The following is a 26,985-nucleotide window of genomic DNA, read 5'->3' on the forward strand; positions in this document are numbered from 1 at the left end:
CAAAATAGGAACAAAACACTGGGCTTCACTGTATTAGTTTACATGTTTTAGTTTGAACGCAAAGTAACTCAATAGTTGCTTCAATATAACACGCTGGTGTGAAATATTTGACCGAAATCCGTTCCACAACTTGAGGTCGTTGTGTTCACGTTAAAAACCTCGATGATTAAAGCGCGGCAGAAAGCCACGGCAACAGATCAATCAAATTTCAATCAAATTTTATTTGTATAGCCCATATTCACAAATTACAATTCATCTCAGATCCGGCCTCACAATAAAATCCCGTCTGTGGAAATAGACTTAATGGAGCTGTTATCTTGCTCAGCTCTGAAAAACACAACATAAAACTCCACGGACTGTTGTATTTTAATTCAATATAGTCCTTTGCACAATTTTCAGCATTATACTATAATAGCTACATTATCTTGGTGTGGACTATATTTTGAAAGTGCGAACAGGAAATTGATTTGACAGCATGGGGCAGCTGAGATTACATGCCAGCCAGCCCAGTACCGTTTATGATCATCCCAGCAGCAGTCAACACGGAGCCCGGGCACGGCAGAGTGCACAGCCGCAGCGGTGTGTCTTTGAACAGTCCGGACCAGAGCTAGTCAACCTGAAGCTGCTTTGTTACGGACCATACTCGTGCTCAGAACGGTCCGGTATACAGATGTTCGCAGCTGTGCAGGATGAATCCGCTAATCCGGTGTAATAGTCTGACGTCGGAGCATCGTTGTATCAATGTACTGGATCTAACGAGCTGCGGCCGGACAGTGGGCGACATGACGGAGGAAGCGACTATCCGCCAGCAGAGCTCGGAGAATAACTCCGTGAGCAGCAGCGAGTGGGACATGGCAAATGATGTGTTTTTGTCAAGCTACGAGGACAGTGCTGCTGCTGAGGACCAGGATCCAGCGCAGCCCGTCTTGCAAAGACACCTGCCGCTGTTATCCCAGGGTGGCATGATGCTGGACCTGCCCGGGGAGGAATATCCGGCCTCATCTTATCTGGATATGGACCCAAACTATACTGAAAGTGATGGGAACGTCGCAACCCATAAGCGCATACGGTCCAACAGCTCCAGGAACCGCGGTGACATCGTCACGGAGCTGGGGCCAGAGGAGGTCCGCTGGTTTTACAAAGAGGACAAGCGGATGTGGAAGCCATTCGTGGGGCACGACTCTTTAAAAATCGAGATTGTTTATCGGAGATTCTGCGAGCAAAACCCAAACAAAGTCAAACGTCCCGTCGATCCCACCGAGGCCGAGGGGAAGGAGACGAGCATGTCCAACGAGATCGAGTCGAAAAGCGGGGCCGGGGACGATGGAGGTGTCCAGGCGGAGCCGCCGGTGAATCGGGGCGGTGGGCAGCGGCGCTCGGCGTCAGATGAGGTGAAGGATCAGGACGACATCAGTGTGGAGGCAGTGTGTGTCAGAGGGGGGCTCTATGAAGTGGACATCAGAGAGAAGGAATGCTACCCCGTTTACTGGAACCGTGAGTATGCCAATGTTTTATTTATCATGAGTAACTCACTGTTAGTGGCAATGCTGGCACACTGCTGGCCCAACTCAGTTTCTTTAACTATAATAACAAGTCCCATTATCTATGGAAGCCCATTTCCTACACATTGATGAAGAAAAAAAAATGTGTATCTCATAATTATGACTTAGCATCTCATTATTATGAGATAGTATCTCATTATTATGACTTACCATCTCATTATTATGAGATAGTATCTCATTATTATGACTTAGCAGCTCATTATTATTATGAGATAGTATCTCATTATTATGAGATAATATCTCATTATTATGACTAAGTATCTCATAATTATGACTTACCATCTCATTATTATTAAGATGCATTTATTAGTCCCACACACATGCACAGACATGCAAAGGCACACTCATGCAGGTAGGGAAATTTAACTTCTGCTTTTGACCCATCTGGTGCAGGACACACAGAGCAGTGAGCGACCATGTACGGCGCTCGGGGAGCAGATGTTGGGGGAGTAAGGTGCCTTGCTCAGGGGCACTAGACAGGGTAGGGAGACTCTTGGATTTTTGGACAGATCAATCCAGGTTCGTCTTTTGTTGTCTCTCCGTGGAGTCGAACCAGAGACGAACCAGAGACCTTCTCTGCCCATAGTCCAAGTTTCTGCCACTAGACCACCGTCTCATTGTTATGACTTAATATCTCATAATTATGACTTAGCATCTCATTATTATGAGTTAGTATCTCATTATTATGACTGAGTATCTCATTATTATGAGATAGTATCTCATTATTATGACTTAGTATCTTTTACTATGACTTAGTATCTCATTATTATGAGATAGTATCTCATTATTATGAGTTAGGATCTCATAATTATGACTTAGCATCTCATTATTATGAGATAGTATCTCATTATTATGACTTAGTATCTCATAATTATGACTTAATATCTCATAATTATGAGATACTGACTGCAGGCTCTGTTGTGCGAGTCTGTGTGTGTGTGTGTGTGTTTGTGTTCGCGTGTGTTGGTGTTGGTGTGTGGGTGTGTGTATATGCTGGTCTCTGTTCCTCTTCACTAAAACTGAGCGGAGGACTACGTGCACACAGTGTTTAATGTGTTTCATGAACTCAAACAAACATAAAGTAAACATGAGTCCTGTACGTGTCCTTATAACTTGTGATCAGTGCTGGGGTTTATTGTTAAAGTGCAAAGTGAGTGCAGGACAGAGGGGAAGTGAAGCGGAAGCAGACTCCGACACATACAGGACGACTCGACTTTTAATGAGCGTCTGCTCTGATCCTGGAGCAGCGCTGGTTGTAATTATACAGCGGCAGCAAATTGCTAAGACAATCAATGGAGCAGAAAACATGAATCAGTTATGTTATGTTTGAATCCTTCCTGTTAAGCTAACAGTTTGTAACATTAGAACATGGTAAATTCTTGTAAATTTTGCTAAACAGTTTTTGTTATTATATTGACATTTTTGATTTGTTTCCGGTAAGATATTACTACGTTTATATTGTTGCTGCTCTAGGAAGTGTTGGTTAGATATTCTTTGGATCTCATCCAGTTATGAATTTAGTCTTTTTTATACAATCATCCCTAGCTTGTTTTCAGGTTTAGGAGATGGTTGTTCATGCTTGCAAATGTAAATGGAACTATCATGAGCAATACAAAATTGCATGGAATTTTTTTAATTGAAAGGTGAAAGTTATTCGTACAAAAAGACACAGAGATTATGAAACTTACTGTTACAAAAATGTATTCGACCAAGACTTTACTACAGTTACAGTTACAGATTCAGTGTGTCCTGAATCCTACTAGTTAGAGCCAGTGCCTCAAATGTCAAAAAAATATTTTGTGACCTGTCTTTTACCTAAGCTAAATTTCGGGATACATCTGTATGTTCCGGTGCCTTTGAAATTCATATCAATATTATCCATGGTGCTTTGCAGAACACAGTAGTGGTGTCACCGATTTGATTAAAAAAAAGTACAAATGCAAAGTTACAATGTACCTACCCTACCAAAAATCATATAGCTCATCTACAGCGAAAGACTTTTCTTGTGTATATATAATATATGTATGATGATATCCTCCATAACTTTCCTTGTAATGCATGCTCACAGGATGGATGATCTAAGTGACTTATTGAGAGAGAGAGAAATGTTCCTGAGGAAACAATAGAGAACCTTGAGCATGAGAAGGTACCTAACTTCAAAAGCAGAATATTCGAGTCAAACAACTGTTGTTTACATGACAATTTCTATTGCTTCTAAATTATTGTCTCTGAAAATCACCATGAGCTTTTTTAGCATTTTAGCATATAATCTAAATATTATCAAAAATGATTGGGTTTTCTAATCATGATTACTCATTTTTAAACAATTCCTTTTTCCATGTTTAGATTGATACCAGCACCATACAGCTGATGACAGATGAAGAATTAAAGACATATTTGCCATCATATGTGGATCTCCTAGCAGTGTTATCAACAGATCAACAGTCCACACAGCACAAGTTTGGCGATCTTTGGAGAAACCAGAGAGCTCTCAGAATCAGTCCTCCAATTCTTCTCTCAGTAATATTTGTTGGAAACACTACAAGTGATGACAATATTGACTTTGTATTATATTCCACACAGGATGGGCGTGAGGATGTTTTTGAGAGCAGCGACGTTGTTTTTGTAGGAGACTTTTCTGAAAATGAGCAACAGAATTTTGATGACACACTGCCTGTTACACCACAAACCACGCCATCCAGTGAAAGAGTGAATTGAGTATTGGTTGTTCATAGAGGGCAGGTACTGCCAGAGCTCATGGCACATTTCCTTGATGATGGACTTCAAGGATGGAACACATGAGATGGGGTATGATGATGGAGGGTTAGGACCTTACAACTGTTTACGAAGCCCTACAACCAACTGTGAGAAAGGTTGTTAAGTCTCTCACCTTCCCAGAGACAATGAATGTCCACCAGAAGGACATTCAAAAGTACCTTACAACATATTTGAGGAATGCTGATATGCAGCATCTGTTTTGGTTCCTAAGGTTCTGCACAGGGTCAGATCGATTCCTGGGAAATTATTATTGATTTTACTCAATCCAGTTACACACTTACAGCATGGTCATCATAATTTTATACGGTACATTTGTTCTTACACAGTTTGGATACTGAATAATATTTTTTGTTGACACATAAAGGCATAAAGGGAAGATAGGAGTATGTGTCCGAATATTTACACAAAATTAGTTGGGAGCTGTGAATTCACTGGTACTGTGTAGTCATGTTCTTTTATTGTCAAAGTTTTGACAAATGTTGTACTGTACTGTTACCATATGGTGCATACTTTTAAAGATGAATCTATATGTAGATATATATATGTTACGCCGATGATGCTCTTCTTTGTGCTCTTTGCATTTTCAATTAAGAAGCAGGAGGCAGCCCGCTCTCTGTCTCTGTCAGTTGGAATCAGTCCCCCCGTGCAAGATAACGACATTGTGTGGCTATTCACCTATTTAAGACCAGGGTGCTACTGACATTAACATATAGATTTATAACAGCTGATAACTCACATGGGTGGTGAATAACCAGCCCAAAAATGCACTATAGGTCTATGTATGAATTAATAATGAATAATACGATAACAGGATGTCTATTTCAGCTTGCCAAGTGACAATCAGCAACATGGACAGCTCAGGTAATACAACTTTGGAAAAGCCTGCGGTGTACAACATTCAGCACCATGGACAGCGGCCTGCAAACGCAGACACCTGAAGTGCGTTCAGAATGGAATCACTGGTGTGATATTATTCCTTTTGTTTCATTTAGCAGGAGCGCTGAAACCTAATCTAGTCACATTTAGAAATCTAGTCACATTTATAAATTAATTACATTTAGTTAATAACAAGTAACATCATCCACCATTGTAGACTTTTCTTAAAAATGTGTTCATTACATGCTTGCATTGTAAGAATTTCAAAATCAGGTTTGAAAAAGAAGTTGAAAGGTTTTTTCCCTCGTGTGTGTCATTCATGTGTTATTGCGTCTCGCTCATCTTTCGAACAACGATTGAGTTTTCCCTCAACCCACAAGGTGACGCAAGGATTCACCTATAGGCTAAATCTTCACACATAGCACAGTCTTATTTACAAAATGGCTACATCAGCAACATAATAATTATAAAAGTAATGACTAGAATGGAACTCTAACAGATGTAACATTTGAGCATGAACATGCTCAAAATGAAAAATATGATGCTGTTGCTGACAGCCCTGTCTTTGAACATGGAGTTTGGATTTGATGATGGCCATCAATAAAGGCATTGTTAACAAATGAAGGGATTCCATCATCAGAAATGCTGGACGGCTTTTAATTTGAAAAGGATGAAAAACAATGATTTAAAGAATGATTTATATATTTTTTCAATTCATTTCTATGACATATTCTACAGATTGATAGTGAAACTGTAGCAAAAATTGACAGTGATCGATTTTTCATGTGCCTGTATTTCAGATGGCATGAACAATAAACAATTCAGAACATATTTGTTTACAATGGTAGGCCGGGCTGACACTGTTTATCATAGCACATATACTTCATTCCCCCAGTCCATCAGCAATCATTGGACGAAGTCTTAGATTAAAGGTCTGTAATTTCATACACATCATCAGACATTGCCAGGTTGTGTTCAGCCATAAGTTCCATACATAAGTGAAACACATCCTCATCACAAGGGTAGTCCTGAAAACAACAGTATCTCTGCATATTTCTATTTTCATTTGATCAGCTGGCTGCAAGACATTTTTAGCCCCGTAAAGGTTGGGAACTGCAAACATTATGGAGGGGCGACCATTAGGAGCCCGAGGATTGTTTGTTGTTCCTATGCGATGGTCATTCCAGGCAGTTACAACTTCATAAAGCTCCTCCTAAATATTGAACAGAAAAGAGTGAATTTGTTAAGATATAATTCGTGTTGTATGCCCTTGACTCTATATAGTTAAGGGAGACAAGGGATGGTTTTTATCAAAGGGATTTCAACAACACCACTTTCACCAAGAAGGAATGTCATCAATTTAATTTATGACCACTTCTTTCCTGACCTGGAATGTCAAATGTTAGAGCTGTTTGAAGATGTATGCAGCTTTTACAACCAAAACACAGATTTTCAGGAAAGACAGTAATTTCTTATATGTGACGTGAAGTTTATATTTTGATTAGAACTGTTGAAGTTATAATTGTTTAAGTTTAGAGAATAATCACTTGGGTAAAACGTGAAAGTTTTCATCTATGCTTATATCAAACCACCATTATGCTACAGCTAACTATACAGTACATGGCTGACAGGTCTGGGGATGGATGTAACACTCTATTAATCTAATTAAACCTGAATTGACAACTTCACACATAAACATATTTTTTGTTCACTAAATAGATGTTGTTCTCTTCTAAATTCTAATCAGCGCCACCATAAAAGGCAAACACAAACATAATGGCAATGTGCTTTATTTAGCACATACGTTCAAGTGGCAAGTTTTTCAAATGTTTTAAAAGTATTAACAACTGCTCATTTTTAAAGTGACTTAAAAGTCAGTGGCGCTATGTTTTTGCTCTTGGCGTGTTGACACATGTACTATACAATATATTTTGTGGTGTGATCTAAATTTCTAATTAGATCCTTGTTTTTTTTTAAGACTCACTCAGGGTGTGTTAAATCTTACTTTGGAAGTCAATCAATCAATCAATCAAATTTTATTTGTATAGCCCATATTTACAAATCACAATTTGTCTCATAGGGCTTTAACAAGCTGTGACATCCTCTGTCCTTAACCCTCAACAAGAGTAAGGAAAAACTACTATAAAACCCTTTTAACAGGGTAAAAAGAAAGTAGAAACCTCATAGAGAGTCACATGTGAGGGATCCCCTTCCCAGGACGGACAGTGCAATAGATGTCATGTGTAAAGGAGAACATCAGACAGGTATTTGCAGCATTGATTAGAATAAACCCTTTTTAGCATAATGGAAGGTAAATTAACTGAAGTTGGGAAGGTTATAACCGTGGATCACCTTATATTTGAAACTTATTAATTATTAATTATTCTGTGAAATATCTGTAGAAGTCAGAAATATTGTCAAAATACTTATTTGTAGTTGAAAAATAAGCGTACTTTGTTTTAAATCTGAAAGCTCTAATAAAAGAGTGCAGCTAGTTATAGGTGCTTGGAAAAAAAAGTCTTACACTTATCCCCGGTCTCCTTACATCTGTAATCAATAGGTTTTAAGGTTACTGTACCTGTATGGTGTTTTGGAAGTGTCAAATCAGCGATTTTTCAAGGAAGCCATCTGCTTTCAGCTGGACGAAATGGTCCATCCAAAACTGGGCACATTCACTTCTCAAGGTTCACCACAAACGGCAGAAACTTGGACTATGGGCAGAAAAGGTCTCTGGTTCGTCTCTGGTTTGACTCCACGGAGAGACAACAAAAGACAAACCTGGATTGATCTGCCCAAAAATCCACGAGGATTCTCCCTACCCTGTCTAGTGCCCCTGATCAAGGCACCTTACTCCCCCAACATATGCTCCCCGGGCGCCGTACTTGGTCGCTCACTGCTCTGTGTGTCCTGCACCAGATGGGTCAAAACCAGAGGTTACATTTGCCTACCTGAATGAATGTCTTTGCATGTGTTTGGGACTAATAAATGCATCTTAATCTTAATTACCAGTACTTGGACCTAAAGTTACACACTCAGTACCATTCTCATCTTCATTGGTGTGCAGAAACTTTTGCATTATTGCAATGTGGGTATTCTCCATACTGTGATCTAACCGGATTTTTTGCGGGCATCCATTGTTTTCGGTCACAGCATCTAAGAAGTAACCTGCGATAAAACGAGGGTCATTGTTTGTTTTGTATGGTTCTAGCCATATAATTTTTCTTGAGAAGCCATCTATGCAACCACTGATACATATGCCATAAGGCTTTAATTTGTCATAGCCGTTTATATGCCATACATAGTTTGGCCCACGGCTGACATACACACGACGTCTCAAACGTTTCGGTCACGCATATCTACCCCAGTGCTGGCCAACAGTCGCATCAATTGACGCACAGTTTCTCTGTCTGTAATTATCCCGGCCATCCAACATTTCTGGTGCATCCATCTGTAGCCATGCTGTTTGCCAGATGTTTGTTGCTGTTGGTGAATGAAGGATGTTACCTCAGCTTCATCTGTCTTATTCCATCTCCTCCAAAGTTGGTTCTTTTGTAGCTTTCTCTCTAGGGTACAGAGGCTTAGTTTGATATCATGTGATTCCTCCAAAACCACAAACATTTCACGATTTGTGAATCCACGTCTAAAGTAGTCTTCAATGATGGTATCCATTTGGACCTGCATAACTTTGTCTCATCCTCTTGCTTCTGTTGCTTTGGTGCATATGAGTAGACAACACTGGGCTTATGCAACACATGTCATTATAATGATATACTAAGAGATTGTAAGTCATAATTATGAGATACGGATTGTGGGTGGGGCATAACAGAGCAGGGAAGCCGTGGCTGCATGGCTGCAGGGACAGCCGCCTTAAGGCCGAATTATAGTCGGGTTGTACGGATGCACGCATGCACGCAAGACACGCAACACGCCCCTTTCATGCCCTCTGGCGGCTTGCGTGCGTCCGCCAATTTGTCTAACTATACGACAAAGCAACGCGAGCCTCACGCAGCCCGCAAGGCTTGTTACTGGTCTACTTACTACATCCCGTCCGGAGTCTAGTTTCCGGTTTCATGCCCCACAATAAGTGGAAATCACGGAGGATATAGAAGAACAAATATGGGTTAGGGTTAGGGTAATGTGACGCACACAGTCAGGTCTGTCCGGGTTAAAGTCACAGAGCGATCCGGAGTCATCATCGGTCATCATCGAATAATAACTAAAAAAGATATGTGATTATCAGCTTTAGTGAAGAGGAACAGAGACAAGCATACACACAAACACAAACACACACACACACTTACACACACACAGACTCGCACGACAGACCCTGCAGTCAGTATCTCATAATAATGAGATGCTAAGTCATAATAATGAGATACTAAGTCATAATAATGAGATACTATCTCATAATAATGAGATACTAAGTCATAATAATGAGATACTATCTCATAATAATGAGATGCTAAGTCATAATAATGAGATACTAAGTCATAATAATGAGATACTATCTCATAATAATGAGATGCTTAGTCATAATTATGAGATACTAAGTCATAATAATGACAAACTATCTCATAATAATGAGATGCTAAGTCATAATAATGAGATACTATCTCATAATAATGAGATACTAAGTCATAATAATGAGATACTATCTCATAATAATGAGATGCTAAGTCATAATAATGAGATACTAAGTCATAATAATGAGATACTATTTCATAATAATGAGATGCTTAGTCATAATTATGAGATACTAAGTCATAATAATGACACACTATCTCATAATAATGAGATGCTAAGTCATAATTATGAGATACTAAGTCATAATGAGATAAAGAATTATTTCCTCATTTGTTCTATCTTAAAAAAACCAATATCGACATTTAATGATTTTATACATTGCTTAACATTAATTTTGTGTTAATTTGTTCAATAATCAAGTACTTTTTTCAGCTCTAGATTAATAACAATGAAATGTTATTTGTACAGTCCGAATTCATAAATATTAATAATAAATCCCAATTTGTCTCGTAGGGCTTCAGAAGGGGAGACATCCTTCACATTTAACCCTAACCAAGAGAAATCAAAAGCTATATCACTGACAATTATGTTATTAAATGCAAGCATATCCAAAATTTGGCTAAGCACAGAACCCTGAGGACCCCAGTGATTTGCTTTAGTGTGTACAGATTCATTGTTAATTTGGTCAAATTGGAATAGATCTGATAAACAAGATTTAATTAATGCCAATTTACTGTCCCAGTCTCTGTAGTAGCCTGGGTTAGAAAGATAGATAGATATAGTGCTGAGTTTGAATTGAGCTGTGTCTGTCTGTCAGCCTGACTTCAATGCTGAAGAGAAACCTAGATTTGTTTTTTATTTTCATTTATTGATGCAGAGTAGTAGGCAGATCTGGCATTGTAGAGGGTCTACTTCTATATTTTAAGACTTTCTTTTCAGGCTAAGTGAACTTCATTAAGATTGTTGCAGGGCCACTTCCTTTTTAGTATTTTAAAAGTTTGCTTTATTTAAATTAAATTTAATACATGCAACTGGAATTATACCAAAGAGCTAATTTCCTAGGTTTTGAACTTTTTGAAAAAGTTGCTATAGAGTATATGGTACATGGTCTGTATTTATATAGCTCTTTTTTTCGTCTTGATGACCTCTCAAAGAACAATTTTGCCATTCTCACACACATTCATACAGTGCATCTATGTGCAGCACTTTCTTTATCATACATCATTCATACTCTACTGGCACAGTTGTCAGGGGCAAATTTTGTGTTTACGTGGTACGTAGTATTTTTTCTGACAGAGCAGTTAATACTTAATACTATCATGTGGTGTCCCTCAGAGCAAGACCGTATTCCTGTGATGAGGGGTCAGTGGTTCATCGACGGAACGTGGCTTCCCCTGGAGGAGGATGAGAGTGACCTTATTGAGTTAGAGCACCTCACTTGTTATCGGGGGCAACAGATGAAGGACACCTATGAGATGGAGGCGGCGACCACCACCGTGGACAGCAAGGATGGTGAGGACTCTGAAACAGGTGTGTAGATGAATGTGAACCCAGTGAGATGTGTGTGTGTGTGTGTGGCAAAGAGGAGAAAAGCATATTTGGAGGTGTGCGTGTGTTTGTGTGGAGGCTTAAGGAGTGTCTTATGTAGTAGACTGGCTGAACTAACAGGATGTTAATTTGAAAGTGTTTAAAGTCTGTGAAATGACTCATCACAAACATATGCACATCCTCATGTGGAATGGTAAATTAATTATGCTGGCACAACTATGTCACTTAATGTTAATCACAGTGTGACTGTATTGCAGCAATCCACAGTCTGAAGCTGAGCAGGAGTCATGTGGACTGGCACAGTGTGGACGAGGTTTACCTGTACAGCGACGCCACCACCTCCAAGATCGCACGCACCGTCACTCAGAAACTGGGCTTCTCCAAAGGTAGATGAAAAAAAAGGAGTAAAAGGCAAGATCCTGAGTCACTGAAGCATTTAAACTATAGTGTAGACAAGGAAGAATGGTCAGGACATCAGGTCTGTCAAAATGTGCCTTAAAAGGGCATGACATTTCCTCCTATAGATATCCTTGTGGGATAATGGGCTTGCCAAGCTGCATTCTCTGACTTCATTGTGATGTCACCCACCACCAAAGTAGACATCACAGCAAGTGCAGTTTATAATAAATTGGAGGTCTGGGTTGGGGTTTGAACAACCGCTCATTGAATACGGTCTTACATAGTTGACGATGCACTTCCCTCGGAGACACACGGTGGTAAGGTTTGAAGTTAGGGGATAAATGGTTGTAGAGAAAATCTAAAGACAAATAGGTGTATTGATTTCGGCAGTTATTAGTAAGGTGTACATTACAGGGATGCTTTCTGGAAACAAAACATGTTGCTGTGGAATTTTTTACAAATCATCATGTCACTTTTCTTTGCTGTGAGAAGCACAGACTAATTCCATTCTCCTCCACTCTAGTTGCATGTTAGTGTAGAAGGGTATCTGAGAAAAGGTGATGTCTTGTTGCTGAGTTTGTTTTTGCTTTGGTCACTCTAGGTAAGTGGTCATTAGCACGATAACATGCTGTGTAGTAATCTAGTAATGTGCCTTCTCATGTTCTCAGCCTCAAGCAGTGGGACACGTCTCCATCAGGGGTATGTGGAGGAGGCAGCACCTGAAGACACCCCACCTGAAACCACACACATTGTCTTTGTTGTGCATGGCATTGGCCAGAAGATGGATCAAGGGCGCATCATCAGGAATACCAGCATGTGAGTAATGGGGAAGTTTGAGGCAGGAGACCTTACTCTAGAACTGAACTGAATCAGAGAACTCTTGAAGTCACTATTTTCTCTTGGATGGTGTGCAGGATGAGAGATGCTGCCAGGAAGATGGAGGAGAAGCACTTTTCTGATCGAACCACAGAGCATGTAGAGTTCCTTCCTGTGGAGTGGAGGTCAAAACTGGCTTTGGATGGAGGTATGCTGCAGCTCAGTTTATATTGACCCACCTCTCCACATTCTAAATATATCTAAACTTGGATTAGTTCAGAACTAATCAGACACAAGCAGGACCAAATATTATCCATGGTTAGCATTATATGGCACATAAAAATTATACATTTTGGACACAGTGTAATTGATAGAATTAAACACACAGTGTCATGTTATTTGGGATTTTTTTTCATTTTGTATGATATTAAAGGAGCAACAATGATCACGACAGTTAAAATAGTTTATAAACAAGGTTTACACACACACAAATGTGTCATCATCATTTGTGCGATATCCTTATCGCAAAAGACAGGTTGAACTGCGATAAATGGTATTCCATGTGCCATGCATTTAAGCTCTGCGTGTCTATATATTAAGCCAATCAGATGGAGCCCTGCTGCCCTAGATGATAAATTAACTAATTCAGATCATTGACGGGTTTTCGCTCAAGGAATCATGTCGATGGAAGAGTACAGAGAGAGAACAGAATTGTTAGGGGGCTCCGTCAAATCTCATTTGTCCCGGTGTGACAGGCCATAGTATACCCCCAGTAAGGACTATACCTGGAGTTAAAGGGGCCTAGACTAGATTATACCCCGGGTATATTATGGCCTAGGCTAATTTATACCCCATTGTGTTTTATTTTCTATCAAGTTATAATAAAAGAGTGTCCAGATCTATTCTATTTCTTCCAGTACCAGAGTCCAAAGTGCTTGAACTTCATCCATCATCGAACGTTTGTTAGGACGTCTCTTGTATGTCTGGGCATCTCAGGTAGTGGAGGAGGGATACAGAACCAAGCAACATTCAACCAATGATATTAAGAATGTACTGCACTAGGTGCATGCAAGTTTCGAAAAAAATATTTATACATTTTTTTATTGTATATATATATTGGTTGGCCCTGCCTGGAGGGGTATAGTCTGGCCTATGCCATTTGACACCCCCAGGTATAGTTTGGCCTAGGACAGTTTATTCCCTGGGGTCTACTCCGGCCTGGGCCAAAGTATACCCAGGTATACTCTGGCCCAGGCCAAAGTATACTCAGGATTAATCTGGGCAGGGTTTAATTTGGCCTGCTACACCTGTACAAATTCATCACTATGAGCGGTTGATTATATAAAAGAATTGCGTAGCTCATTAATGATATTTCCAGTATCTGAAGGAAATCTCTCTCTCTCTCTCACTCACTCACTCACTCACCCTCAGAATCAACTGAAATCTCTGACTCGCTACATTTTAAAGGGATAGTTCATCGAAGAATTAAATTCACTCATTATCTACTCACCACTAAGCCGATGGAGGGGTTGGTGAAGTGTTTGAGTCCACAAAACACTTAAGAAGTCTCAGGGTCAAACAGTGTTGCAGCCAAAGTGACTCCTTCGTCAAACGTAATAACAGAAAACTTGAAACGGTGTCATTTACACCATGTTTAGCCTGAAAGTCCATAACCAGAACTGGCGATGCTAACTGGCGAAGTACCGGTGTAAACGTGTGTCCGTGCGTACATGAACGTGCCTCTGAGTAGGATATCACAGGACTTTTTCTGTTGTTTTAGGGTTACATCTGATGAAGGGGTTCCATTTCTTCCATTTGTAGATTTTTGGATTTGTGGATTTGGCTGCACCCTGTTTACCCTTGAGACTCCAAAAGTGTTTGCTCGACTCACTTTTGTTACTTCACCCAACCCTCCATCGCCATAGTGATGAGTAGATAATGATTGCATTTTCGATTTTGGGTGTGCTATCCCTTAAACTTGTGAGTAGAGCCTTGCGCCTCTGGCTTGGTCCAGTGTTTGTGTGATCACAAGACAAGGTTATCGTCCTGTAAAAGCAGGGTCAGTAGTAACATAAGAGACAAAGTTCTTTGTTCTTGGAAAACAGCAGAGGGAGAAATAATTTATTGTGATTGCAGGTTATGTTGAGGAATTCACATTATGGGTCACCTTAGGGTGAACTTCAAGCAGAAAGGTGAGAGGTGGAGGATTCGGGGAAACAGAGTCCATGTGGACGCAAGTACCGAAATAAGAATCACAGTTTATCTTTAGAATATGAAACAGTATTAAAAAGCAGGGTTGGATGTATTTTCATGTTCTCCCTTAAGACACGGTGGACTCCATCACTCCAGACAAAGTGAGAGGTCTAAGAGACATGCTGAACAGCAGCGCCATGGACATCATGTACTACACCAGCCCTCTGTACAGAGATGAGGTGAGCCTAAGATCACTCTTACATCCACTTCGCCTCACAGCAGTGCTGCTGCACTTAGTCACCCAGCTGCCAGTTTGGGAACGTAGGTCTAAAGGGTTCCCCTCATTCACAACGAAATCCTGGCTAAACTGTTTTTATCCAACACAGCTTTATACCCCCGAATTATCGTTGATTGCCTGCCTTGGAAATAATAGATGAATAATCACTGCTCTGAAGAATCAAACATTCTTTATTAACCCAATTAAAAAAATCAACAGAGGTAAAGTGTACATACGTGTCATTATTGTGTGTGTGTGTGTGTGTGTGTGTGTGTGTGTGTGTGTGTGTGTGTGTGTGTTCAGATTAACAGGGGTTTGACTCTGGAGCTGAATCGGCTCTACTCACTCTTCTGCTCGCGCAATCCAGACTTTGAGAAAAATGGGAAAGTTTCCATAGTGTCACATTCGCTGGGCTGCGTTATCACGTTTGACATCATGACAGGATGGGACCCTGTGCGCTTTCATCATCAAGAAGCGCCAGACCCAGATGAAACAAAAGCCCGCTGGCCAAGTGACGAAGAGCGCCACCTTCAGGAGCAGTTGAGACTCACACGCCTCAGGTACTGCAAAGGTTTTTATTTTTTTTTTAGGAGAGAAGTTTCAACCCAAGTCTGTTCTTACATCAAATTTGCCTAAAGGTACAGAACATTTCAGTTAAGCTGACTACAGAAGAGAACTGCTCGGGATATCTCATCTCTCTCATCTCATTTTCATCCGCTTATCCGGGGTCGGGTCGCGGGGGGAGCAGCTCAAGCAGGGGGCCCCAGACTTCCCTTTCCCACATTGACCAACTCTGACGGGGGGATCCCGAGGCGTTCCCAGGCCAGTGTTGAGATATAATCTCTCCACCTAGTCCTGGGTCTTCCCCGAGGTCTCCTCCCCACTGGACGTGCCTGAAACACCTCCCAAGGAAGGCGCCCAGTGGGCATCCTTACCAGATGCCTGAACCACCTCAGCTGACTCCTTTCTAAGTAAAGGAGCAGCGGCTCTAATCCGAGTTCCTCACGGATGGCTGAGCTTCTCACCCTATCCCTAAGGGAGACGCCAGCCACCCTTCTGAGAAAACTCATCTCGGCCGCTTGTACCCGTGATCTCGTCCTTTCGGTCATCACCCAGCCCTCATGACCATAGGTGAGGATAGGAACGAAGATCGACTGGTAGATCGAGAGCTTTGCCTTGCGGCTCAGCTCTCTTTTCGTTACAACGGTGCGGTAAAGCGAACGCAATACCGCCCCCGCTGCTCCGATTCTCCGGCCAATCTCACGCTCCATAGTACCCTCACTCGCGAACAAGACCCCAAGGTACTTGAACTCCTTCACTTGGGCTAAGGACTCATTTCCTACCCGGAGTAAGCACTCCATCGGTTTCCTGCTAAGAGTCATGGCCTCAGATTTAGCGGTGCTGATCCTCATCCCAGCCACTTCACACTTGGCCTCCAGCCGATCCAGTGAGTGCTGAAGGTCACAGGCCGATGATCCAATGAGGACCACGTCATCTGCAAAAAGCAGTGACGAGATCCTCAGACCACCGAACTGCAACCCCTCCCCACCACGACTACGCCTCGATATCCTGTCCATGTATATCACAAACAGGATTGGTGACAAGGCGCAGCCCTGCCGGAGACCAGCATCCACTGAGAACGAAACTGACTGGCTGCCGAGGACGCGAACACAGCTCTCGCTTTGGGAGTACAGGGATTGGATGGCCCTGAGGATAGACCCCCTTACCCCATACTCCCGCAGCACCTCCCACAGTTTCTCCCGGGGGACCCGGTCATACGCCTTCTCCAGATCCACAAAACACATGTAGACCGGATGGGCATACTCCCAGGCCCCCTCCAGGATCCTTGCGAGAGTGAAGAGCTGCTCGGGATATGTTGTCTTTAAAAAACAGTGCCGAAAGCTATATGACAAAGGAACAACAACAAAATCTCTAAGAAAGGCGATTAAAAACTATTGACATTTTAAGCAAAATGTCCAACTAAATAATGCCTATTTTGTTACGTATTTTTATATAACTTTTCACTTTTTGCTTTATAAAAATTTGACTTTCATAATATTTTGCCTGCTCAGAGCACCTTTAGATTCAAAATGTTCATGATTCTTGATTCTTCATTTGACTGATGCGATTCACAAAACATTTTTCATGCATGCTGAGTTCTACCTCTTTTTTTTTTTTAATTTTTTGTAAAAATGAATATATATATATATATATATATTTAAACACAACTTTTAGTTAGATTAATAATAAATTCTTATTAATGGTTTTGTTTAGCTTATAATGAGTTTCCCATTTCGCTAAAGAAATAGTATACAATACACCTGGGGCTGTGGATTTGTTATTTGTGGTCATAGGTTTACATGCTTGTGAACAGTTTTCCTCACTCTCTCAGAAACCATAGCCTCACCCCTCCATTAATTTCCTTAGTCCCCTGATTGGGGTGGGCAGGATTAAGCTATGCATACTTTAGGCTTAACTATCAAATAGGATTGCAAACACCTACATGTCACATGGAGAGTGGCTGCAATTTTAGGCATTTAGGGATTTGCTGTTAGAATGGGTGATACAAGTAGAGGAAGATACAGTGGGGAAAAAAAGTATTTAGTCAGCCACCAATTGCGCAAGTTCTCCCACTTAAAAAGATGAGAGATGCCTGTAATTATCTCCATAGGTTCACTTCAACTATGAGAGACAGAATGGGGGAAAAGAATTCAGGAAATCACATTGTAGGATTTTTAATGAATTAATTGGTAAATTCCTCGGTAAAATAAGTATTTGGTCACCTACAAACAAGCAAGATTTCTGGCTCTCACAGACCTGTAACTTCTTCTTTAAGAGGCTCCTCGGTCCTCCACTTGTTACCTGTATTAATGGCACCGGTTTGAACTCGTTATCAGTATAAAAGACACCTGTCCACAACCTCAAACAGTCACACTCCAAACTCCACTATGGCCAAGACCAAAGAGCTGTCAAAGGACACCAGAAACAAAATTGTTGACCTGCACCAAGCTGGGAAGACTGAATCTTCAATAGGTAAGCAGCTTGGTGTGAAGAAATCAACTGTTGGAGCAGTTATTAGAAAATGGAAGACATACAAGACCACTGATAATCTCCTTCGATCTGGGGCTCCATGCACAACCTCACCCGCGGGGTCAAAATGATCACAAGAACGGTGAACAAAAATCCCAGAACCACACGGGGGGACCTAGTTAATAACCTGCAGAGAGCTGGGACCAAAGTAACAAAGGCTACCGTCAGTAACATACTACGCCGCCAGGGACTCACATCCTGCAGTGCCAGACGTGTCCCTCTGCTTAAGCCAGTACATGTCCAGGCCCGTCTGAAGTTTGCTAGAGAGCATTTGGATGATCCAGAAGAGGATTGGGAGAATGTCATATGGTCAGATGAAACCAAAATATAACTTTTTGGAAAAAACTCAACTCGTCGTGTTGGAGGAGAAAGAATGCCGAGTTGCATCCAAAGAACACCATACCTACTGTGAAGCATGAGGGTGGAAACATCATGCTTTGGGGCTGTTTTTCTGCAAGGGGACCAGGACGACTGATCCCTGTAAAGGAAAGAATGAATGGGGCCATGTATCGTGAGATTTGAGTGAAAACCTCCTTCCATCAGCAAGGGCATTGAAGATGAGACGTGGCTGGGTCTTTCAGCATGACAATGATCCCCATCACACCGCCCGGGCAACGAAGGAGTGGCTTCATAAGAAGCAGTCCAAGGTCCTGGAGTGGCCTAGCCAGTCTCCAGATCTCAACCCCATGGAAAATTTGTGGAGGGAGTTGAAAGTCTGTGTTCCCCAGCGACAGCCCAAAAATATCACTGCTCTAGAGGAGATGTGCATGGAGGAGTGGGCCAAAATACCAGCAACAGTATGTGAAAAGCTTGTGGAGACTTACAGAAAACGTTTGACCTCTGTCATTGCCAACAAAGGGTATATAACAAAGTATTGAGATGAACTTTTGTTATTGACCAAATACTTATTTTCCACCATAATTTGCAAATAAATTCTTTAAAAATCAGATTTTATGGATCTCATAGTTTAGGTATACCTATGATGAAAAATGACAGGCCTCTCTCATCTTTTTAAGTGGGAGAACTTGCACAATTGGTGGCTGACTAAATACTTTTTTGCCCCACTGTATATGGGGATGCTGTGGGAGACATCGTCAGACTTGGTAGTGTCAATTGCTCATCTTACTCTGTTAGTGTTTGTAAGTTGCACCTTCTGCATCAAGTCTACATTAAAATCTTCTGCGTACCACATCAGCTGCTGCCCGAGTTCTCCTTACACCAGCTTCCAGAAACCTTCCATAAGACCATGCATTAGAGTTACTCTGAATATTTATCATCCCACCAGGTTGAGGGACTTGGAGGATCAGTTCCAAGGTCTACAGACCTCATCTTGTGTTGCAGTGCCGGCCTTGAAATTCAAGGTAACACCGACACATTGGATTGTACTATATCCTTCACCAGTGGTCACCATCTATTTCTATTCTGCACATGTCCTAGATATGATGACACCTATAAACCTGATTCAAACCCTCTGATTTACACTTAAAACCTTCTAATTAAAGCTACAAACCTTCTGATTCAAACTTTACACCATCCAATTCCAATTACAAGGTATTGACTACTGATCTTCTGTTTAAACCACAAAACCTCAGATTCAAACTTCAGACCCTATGATTCAAACTACAAAACTGGTGCAAACTACAAACTTCTGATTCAAACTACAAACTTCTGATTCAAATTATAAACATTGTCCCAGAAGCATAACAATTATATCAGATGATTGACCACTCAAAGAGCTTTACAATATATGTAGCTTGAGTGAAGAGAGAGCAGAAATCCATCAACAGAGGGATGCAATCAGACTTATATATAAGAGGATTTTATTAGTTTGCATGTGCACCTACAGTGAAACCTTAAGTTGACTTAACACAGCAGTTCTGCAGCTGCAGTTATTTATAAGTGGCCAACAAGCATCTTGGAGCAGCTATGGTCTGACAGTTTTTCAGTTGAGGAATTTCAACCCTATTTTCTATGTTGCAGGTAGAAAATTTCTTCTGCATGGGTTCCCCTCTGGCGGTTTTCTTGGCATTACGAGGGATCCGGCCAGGAAACAATACTGTACAGGACCACATCCTCCCGACATCTATCTGCAAACGCCTCTTCAACATATTCCATCCCACAGACCCTGTGGTGAATTACAGTGTCCTCAACTGATTTTGTCCCTATTCTGCTCAGATCACTATCATCTCCCACTCATCTGTATAATGAGTTTTATAGATCATTATAGCTTGTGATAATGAGAAATCCTTTCACTTGATGTATGTATGTTATGATGTTATATTACACCACAGAATAACAAAATTAGGTGTAATGGTGACTATTTCATTTAAATGTGCCAAAAGAACCTTCCTGAGAATTAATGTTGTGAGATACCCTCATCTCCTCCAGCATTTGCATCTGTTTGTTTCAGGCCTACAGATTGGAGCCTCTGATCTTAAAACACTACAGTAACATTAGCCCGCTTCAAATCCACTGGTAAGTCTTGAGGTTATACAGCATATGTGAAATAAAATGCTGTATATTTAGACATTTTCTAGTGAATTTATCAAATACGTCGAGGCTGACATGGTAAATGGTAAATGGATTTGTATTTATATAGCGCTTTTCTAGTCTTGATGACCACTCAAAGCGCTTTACACTACAGTTCACATTCACCCAATCACACACACATTCATACAGTGCATCTATCCCAGCACTTTGTTATTCTATGGGGGGCATTCAGGGTTCAGCATCTTGCCCAAGGACACTTCGGCATGCAGATTGTTCAGACTGGGGATCGAACCGCCGACCTTCAGGTTGGAGGACGACCACTCTACCCCTCAGCCGAAGCCGACATGTCTTCATCCACAGTTTCCATCTGAGATATCATGAGAAATATAAATCATATGATCATGGTTCATTCTGTCTGTTGTGATGTGACTTAAGCTACAGTCTCTTCACTTTAATGAAATCAGAGCTGAAGACAGAATGAGGACTGCAGTGTATGTGTCAGGGACCTGAGGTTGATAAGGATTTCATGTGCAGGTACAACACCACCAGTCCCACACCGTACAACCAGATCAGGCCAATGCTGCTCAACCCCCCAAAGGAGACTGCATCTGTCTCAGACTCCGAGAGCATCCCCAGCCCATGCACCTCTCCGCCCCAGGCCAGAAGGCACTACGGAGAGTCTATTACCAGCTTGGGCAAGGCCAGCATCATGGGTGAGTACATAAAGAGGGTTGTGTACATGGATGGCTACATGGAAATCAATAGAAGAAATTAGCTTCTGTCCTGGATTGACAACATGATGTAACTTGTCTTTAAGGCATGTTCAGCTGCTGTCACTCTTCCCAAAAAAGGCCCCTACTCTACACAGCAGACATAAAAAGCTCTTTCTGAATAACTAAATTAATTTGTGAGAACTGTTCTGCGTAATCCATTTTTCAAACTTTATATCCTGTTAAGCCGTGTAAGGCAAATTATGATTTGTGAATATTTTCCCTACTAATTCCACAAATGTCTGTCTGTATGTTGAATATGTCTTCTTCTACATCCTCAGATAAACCACAGCAGTGGTCAGCTGCTGAATCAAACTCAATGCATGAAAAAATAATAACAGTTGAGACAATCATTCAAACTCATGTCTAAACCACTCACATGAACAGTAATAAAACACAAAGTTTACCAACATGGACTGAATATAAAGCTTATTGACGGGGCTGTTGCCATTCCAAGCATCATTGGTTAAGAAACGGGGTAGTCTCTGATCAGGGCAGCTGTATATTACGCGAATAACTCATACAGACAAATTCATAGCTTCAGGTACGCGAGTCTACCTTGGAGAGAACCTACACAGACTAAGGGAGAAAATGTAAAATATCAAGAGGCTTCTAACCACTGAACCACTCTTCAGCCCAACTCTTTATTCGTCAACCTCGTCACAAAGATTTCTAGGCCATAAGCTATTACTATGGATAAACTGCCTTTACTAATGACACTTATAGGACATTGTTGTTTAGTGAATATTTAATCTATTCTTGCTAAGGTAGGCAGCTGAGAATTCTCTTGAAGGATATTCTGGGAAATACACACATCCATTTTTCTTTCTGAGTGTCTGACGCTCAGATGGATTACGATCTGATATCTATACATATAATATACAAGCGCATTCATCAGCTGGTTAGCTGCTAGTCTGGTTCAGTCTGAAGATAATATCTACCAACCTTTTAAGCTCCTTAATTGGCCAGGAAGTGTATTCCTTGCCACTAGCAGTAAGTTTGCTGCCACAATCAAAGGCACTGCAGGCTGAGAACACACAAACCTGTGACTTCATCCATCATGATGAGGTCAGTGAAACACTGCTGTCCAGTCTGCTGTAACCTTTTCTCTCAGAGCTGGTGAACCATTTATATGCTATACATAAATTACAGCTTGATAAAAGTGATGTACAATCTACTGTTTTTCAAATGAATGCTTTTTTTGATGCATGAATCTTGCTACCTCTCAGGTGCTGCAAGTCTTGGGAAAGGAATTGGAGGAATCCTCTTTTCCCACTTTTCCCGTACAAGCAGCCAGGTGGGTGGAGTGGAGGAGGAGCCGTCAGACTGCGACGGGGGAGCTTCTGAGGTGGAAAACATTGCATCGGGAGAGGAAGGAGCCACAGTGGTAGACAGTGAAGAGAAGGAGAAACACGTAGAGGAGGAAAGGAGAGAGGTGGAGCCGACCATGTCTCAGTCCACCTCAGCTGTAATGGACAGCACCTCGTGTAAGTACTTTGTGTTTGGTGTGAGACACAGGTGAACTCACTTGCTGTGTGAACAGAAAGTGAAAATCCAAGTGAGTTGTAGTGAGGTTTGAGCCATTGTCACATTCATATTATGGTCAAAACATTTTACTTTACTGATTTCACTTTAAAAAATAACTTAAATGGATAGTTTAGAGTGAAAATTTTAATTCACTCTATCTACTCACCACTATGACGTGACGGATGAAGTGTTGAGTTCACAAAACACTTCAGGAATCTCAGGGGTAAACAGTGTTGCAGCCACATCAAATGCGAATGAGGGAAATGGAACCCCTTTTCCAGACATAATAAGCCAACAAACATAACATGCCTCAATACTGCTCCTGTGGTATCCAGGTATCCGCAAGCCCTGACACTCATATTCAACTCGAAACAGCGCCATGTACACCATGTTTTAGCCTAAAGGTCCTCTGATATCGCGTTCAGGTTAAGACAGGCACACCGGAAAACCACATACACTCTTGCCCAAGGGCATGTGCCACTTCTGGGAGTGGAATTTTAGGCCTAAAAACGCTGAGTCGAATGTGAATATCGGGGCTTGCGGACACTTGGATGTCACCACACGAGCAGTATGGAGGCAAGTTAAGTTTTTTTCCTGTTGTTTTATCACGTCTTACGAATAGGTCACTCTGGCAGTAGACCTTGCCACTGGGCTCTCCCACACACAGCCAGAGACAGAAGTGTTGCTTTTCAGCATACTTTATTTATCACCGAACATAAACTTAAATCAAACATAAAGCAGACTAGCTTTATAGCTCAGTCTGGGCATCTCTCGGAGTCTGTCTGGGAGTCTGTCCAGTCTCTGAGTCTCTGAGTTCCTCTGTGAGGCAGCGCAGACGCTGCCTTTTAAGCACGAGGACCAATCAGGTAACAAATCTCACCTGTGCTGATTCATCCTCTGCGCCCTCCCAGCCCCCTCACCTTCATTGTCGCCTTGGCTGAAGAACTTCTTAGCCCTGATACTCCTAAAGTGTCAAACGCTTAGGTCCTGTCAACCATAGTGGTCCCAAAATAGTGTGCTATCGATGGGAATATTAGCAGAAATGACCAGTGCCGGTACTGTTAAGACCTGTTGAGTAAATTAAACAGACTTAATAGGTTGACAGTGGACAATGCAGAGCTGCCCGTCAGGGCAAAGATAACTACTTTCTTCCTTTTAACACTTACATGCTGGATACTAATGTGTCATTTTCTCTGTTGCAGTGGAATTGGAGAAGCGCATAGATTTCGAGCTACGGGAGGGCATGGTTGAGAGCCGCTATTGGTCAGCAGTGACCTCACACACGGCCTATTGGTGCTCTTATGATGTGGCTCTTTTCCTCCTTACCTTCATGTACAGACCACAGGAACCACTTCAATCTCCAGAAGATAACCCAGATGCCTCGTAACATAGTAGCAGAGTGACGCATGGAATCATTAACACTCTGGTCAATTCACTTTCTATAGATGCCTCTTGAAGTCTGACTGACTTCATTCCTCATTTTACAATTTTCTTTATACATTAATTTGATTTTAAAATAATGATACACTATTTAATATAAAATGTGGAATACTTGAAGACCAATTCTTATTTTAAAAGATGTTTTCATTTTAACAACAGGTAAATCTCTTCTGTTTTCTAATATCATGTTATTATGTTAACTTAATATGAATGGCACTAAAGGGCTGTTGTACACTAGAGGATAATTGGGCCGATTTGAGAGTGCGGAGCAACTGGTAGCAATACTGCAGCAGCAGTGCGAGCAAGGTGGTGATGGGAAATGTCTTTCTGCTTAAATAGACCACCTGATAAGGTGGGTGTGCATTATAGATGGTTGTGGGGATTGAGGTATGTCACATGATGTATGTCACATGATGTATGTCACAGGATGAAGCAGCGCAGCTCAAGTTGGCTGCCTAAACTAGCTCGCAGGCGTCGCTCCATTACTGTGCGCAAACCCGCAATAGCCAATGAGAGCGAGCTTACTGGGTAGCGAAACCAAGCGAATATTTAGTACTTAGCTGCAGATAAAAACAATACATTTGCAACTGACCTCTGAACACACAACCTCATATTTGCTTTTCTTCTGAAGTCACGTATAACCACACAAGTTTTCCACACTTAAAATAAGAAGGTGGTGGTAATGCTCCTAAAAGTTGTTTGCCTATGGAAGTCTGTGGAATCACCACTGTGAAAATATTTGTGTATGGTCTTACATTCTGGCCAAATTGACTAGTGTTTGCTGTCTGACTTTATTATAATATTGAAAATTGGTCAAATCTATTATGTCTGTGGTCTCCAACGTTTTTTCAAATTGGTTAAAGGTCAAGTGTGTAAGATTTAGGTCAAGGGTCAAGTGTGTAAGATTTAGGTCAAGGGGATTTAATGGCAAAAATGTTATATAAAATACTCCTAGTGATGTTTTCACTGGTGTGTACTAATATAAATTTCTTGAATTGTCTAAATTAAACACCTTTTGAGTTTTAATGACAACAGAAGGCTACCACAGGTTCTCATGTATGTTTGGAAGGGGAGGTTGAGTTGAGGGGTATTGAGCTGCAACATACAACTTCACCGCTAGATGTCACTACACACTGAAACTTTAATAGTGGAAAATCCTCTAGTGTCCACCAGGCATAAAGAGGATATAATTCTGATAAAAATGATGGAGGCTATGTGCTGCACAAGATACAACAGTTAACTTTGACAGTAATACATAATCAACATGAAGTGAAATAGATAGAAAACTCAAATCAATCATAAATTTTATTTGTATAGCCCATATTCACTAATCACAATTTGTCTCATAGGGCTTTAACATTGTGTGACATCCTCTGTCCTTAACCCTCAGCAAGAGTAAGGAAAAACTACTAAAAACCCTTTTAACAGGGTCAAAATACGTAGAAACCTCAGAGAGAGCCACATCTGAGGGATCCCTATCCCAGGACGGACAGAAGTGCAATAGATGTCAGCTGTAGGAAAACATCATCAAGATTAAATTTTTTAGCAGCATTGATGAGGGTAAACATTTTGAATGATAACTTCAATACTATATGTCAAGCAGTCCAGCTGCAATCATAGTCTATGGTCAGCAGCCAGCAAGATCATGATCCGCCATCCAGATCAGCTGCCACTATAGTCCACAGTCATTGTCCATTTCCGCTTATTAGGATCCATCATCAGCTGCCGTCTCGTCGTGGTCCACCACCATTATATGATGCCAACCCGACTCAGGATCCGCCATTACGACTACGATCAGCCCGCACGATATAGAATCCGCCATACTGGATCCACCATTGCGACCTCTGATGCGCGATCCACAAATCGTAATCCATGGGGCGGCCACAGCGGGCCCGGATCTGCGGGCGATAAAGCAAAGGGACTCGGGGAAGGGGTCTAGTCAGTTATATGTACTGATGAGATGTGACATACTTCGATGTGATAGGGATGAAGAAGAGGAAGGAGAAGCTGGAAAGAGAAGCTCTGTGTGTCATGTGTCATAAATTCCCTTTGCGTCTTAGCGTCATCAGGGGTTTTTGCCTTGTAATCAATGATACAATGATACAGGCCGGGTACACTGAGGCTCAAGGTAAATCTCACAAACTGCAATCCATGGTGCGGCCACAGAGGCCCTGGATCTGCGGGTGATAAAGCAAAGGGATTCCGGGGAAGGGGGATAGGGATGGAGAAGAGGAAGGAGAAGCTGGAAAGAAAAGCTCTGTGTGTCATGTGTCATAAAATAGAACAAGTAACGTTCTGGCGCACTAATTAGCTCTAACTATAAGCTTTATCAAAAAGGAAGGTTTTGAGCCTACTTTTAAACGAAAAGATGGTGACTGCCTCCCGAACTGAAAGTGGTAGATTATTCCACAGCCGAGGGGCTTGATGGCTAAAGGCTCTGGCTCCTACTCTACTTTTAGACAATTTAGGGACGACAAGTAGGCTTGAATTCTGGGAGCGGAGTGCTCTAGCGGGTTTATAAGGTACTAACAGCTCTTTAAGGTAAAAAGGCGCTATATTATTAAGGGCCTTGAAGGTGAGGAGGAGAATTTTAAATTCTATTCTAGATTTAACTGGAAGCCACTATAGCGATGCTAATATTGGAGAAATGTGCTCTCTTCTCTTTATTCTCGTCAGGACACGTGCTGCGGCATTT

At 41.4% G+C, this 26,985-nt stretch overlaps 1 protein-coding gene across 1 annotated transcript; it reads left to right on the top strand.

The window, feature by feature from the left end:
• Positions 1 to 162: 162 nt before the first annotated feature.
• ddhd1b (DDHD domain containing 1b) lies at positions 163 to 26,701 on the top strand. Its single transcript, XM_062411959.1, has 13 exons — positions 163 to 1,494; positions 11,076 to 11,270; positions 11,546 to 11,674; positions 12,356 to 12,503; positions 12,602 to 12,711; positions 14,829 to 14,935; positions 15,277 to 15,533; positions 19,349 to 19,424; positions 20,044 to 20,193; positions 20,474 to 20,538; positions 21,088 to 21,266; positions 22,553 to 22,810; positions 24,053 to 26,701. The coding sequence occupies exons 1-13, from the start codon at positions 690 to 692 to the stop codon at positions 24,235 to 24,237; spliced, it is 2,664 nt and encodes an 887-aa protein (XP_062267943.1). The 5' UTR covers positions 163 to 689; the 3' UTR covers positions 24,238 to 26,701.
• Positions 26,702 to 26,985: the final 284 nt, after the last annotated feature.

The sequence above is a fragment of the Platichthys flesus genome, chromosome 18 (assembly GCF_949316205.1).
Source record: "Platichthys flesus chromosome 18, fPlaFle2.1, whole genome shotgun sequence".
In the NCBI taxonomy this organism is placed as follows: Eukaryota; Metazoa; Chordata; class Actinopteri; order Pleuronectiformes; family Pleuronectidae; genus Platichthys; species Platichthys flesus.

What these genes read in the sequence shown, in the direction of transcription:
- ddhd1b (XM_062411959.1), top strand. Translation starts at nt 690, where the DNA reads ATGAATCCGCTAATCCGGTGTAATAGTCTGACGTCGGAGCATCGTTGT. An exon ending in TGGTGAGGACTCTGAAACAG is followed by an intron (nt 11,271 to 11,545) that starts GTGTGTAGATGA and finishes ACTGTATTGCAG; the next exon opens with CAATCCACAGTCTGAAGCTG. An exon ending in TTGAGACTCACACGCCTCAG is followed by an intron (nt 15,534 to 19,348) that starts GTACTGCAAAGG and finishes TCATCCCACCAG; the next exon opens with GTTGAGGGACTTGGAGGATC.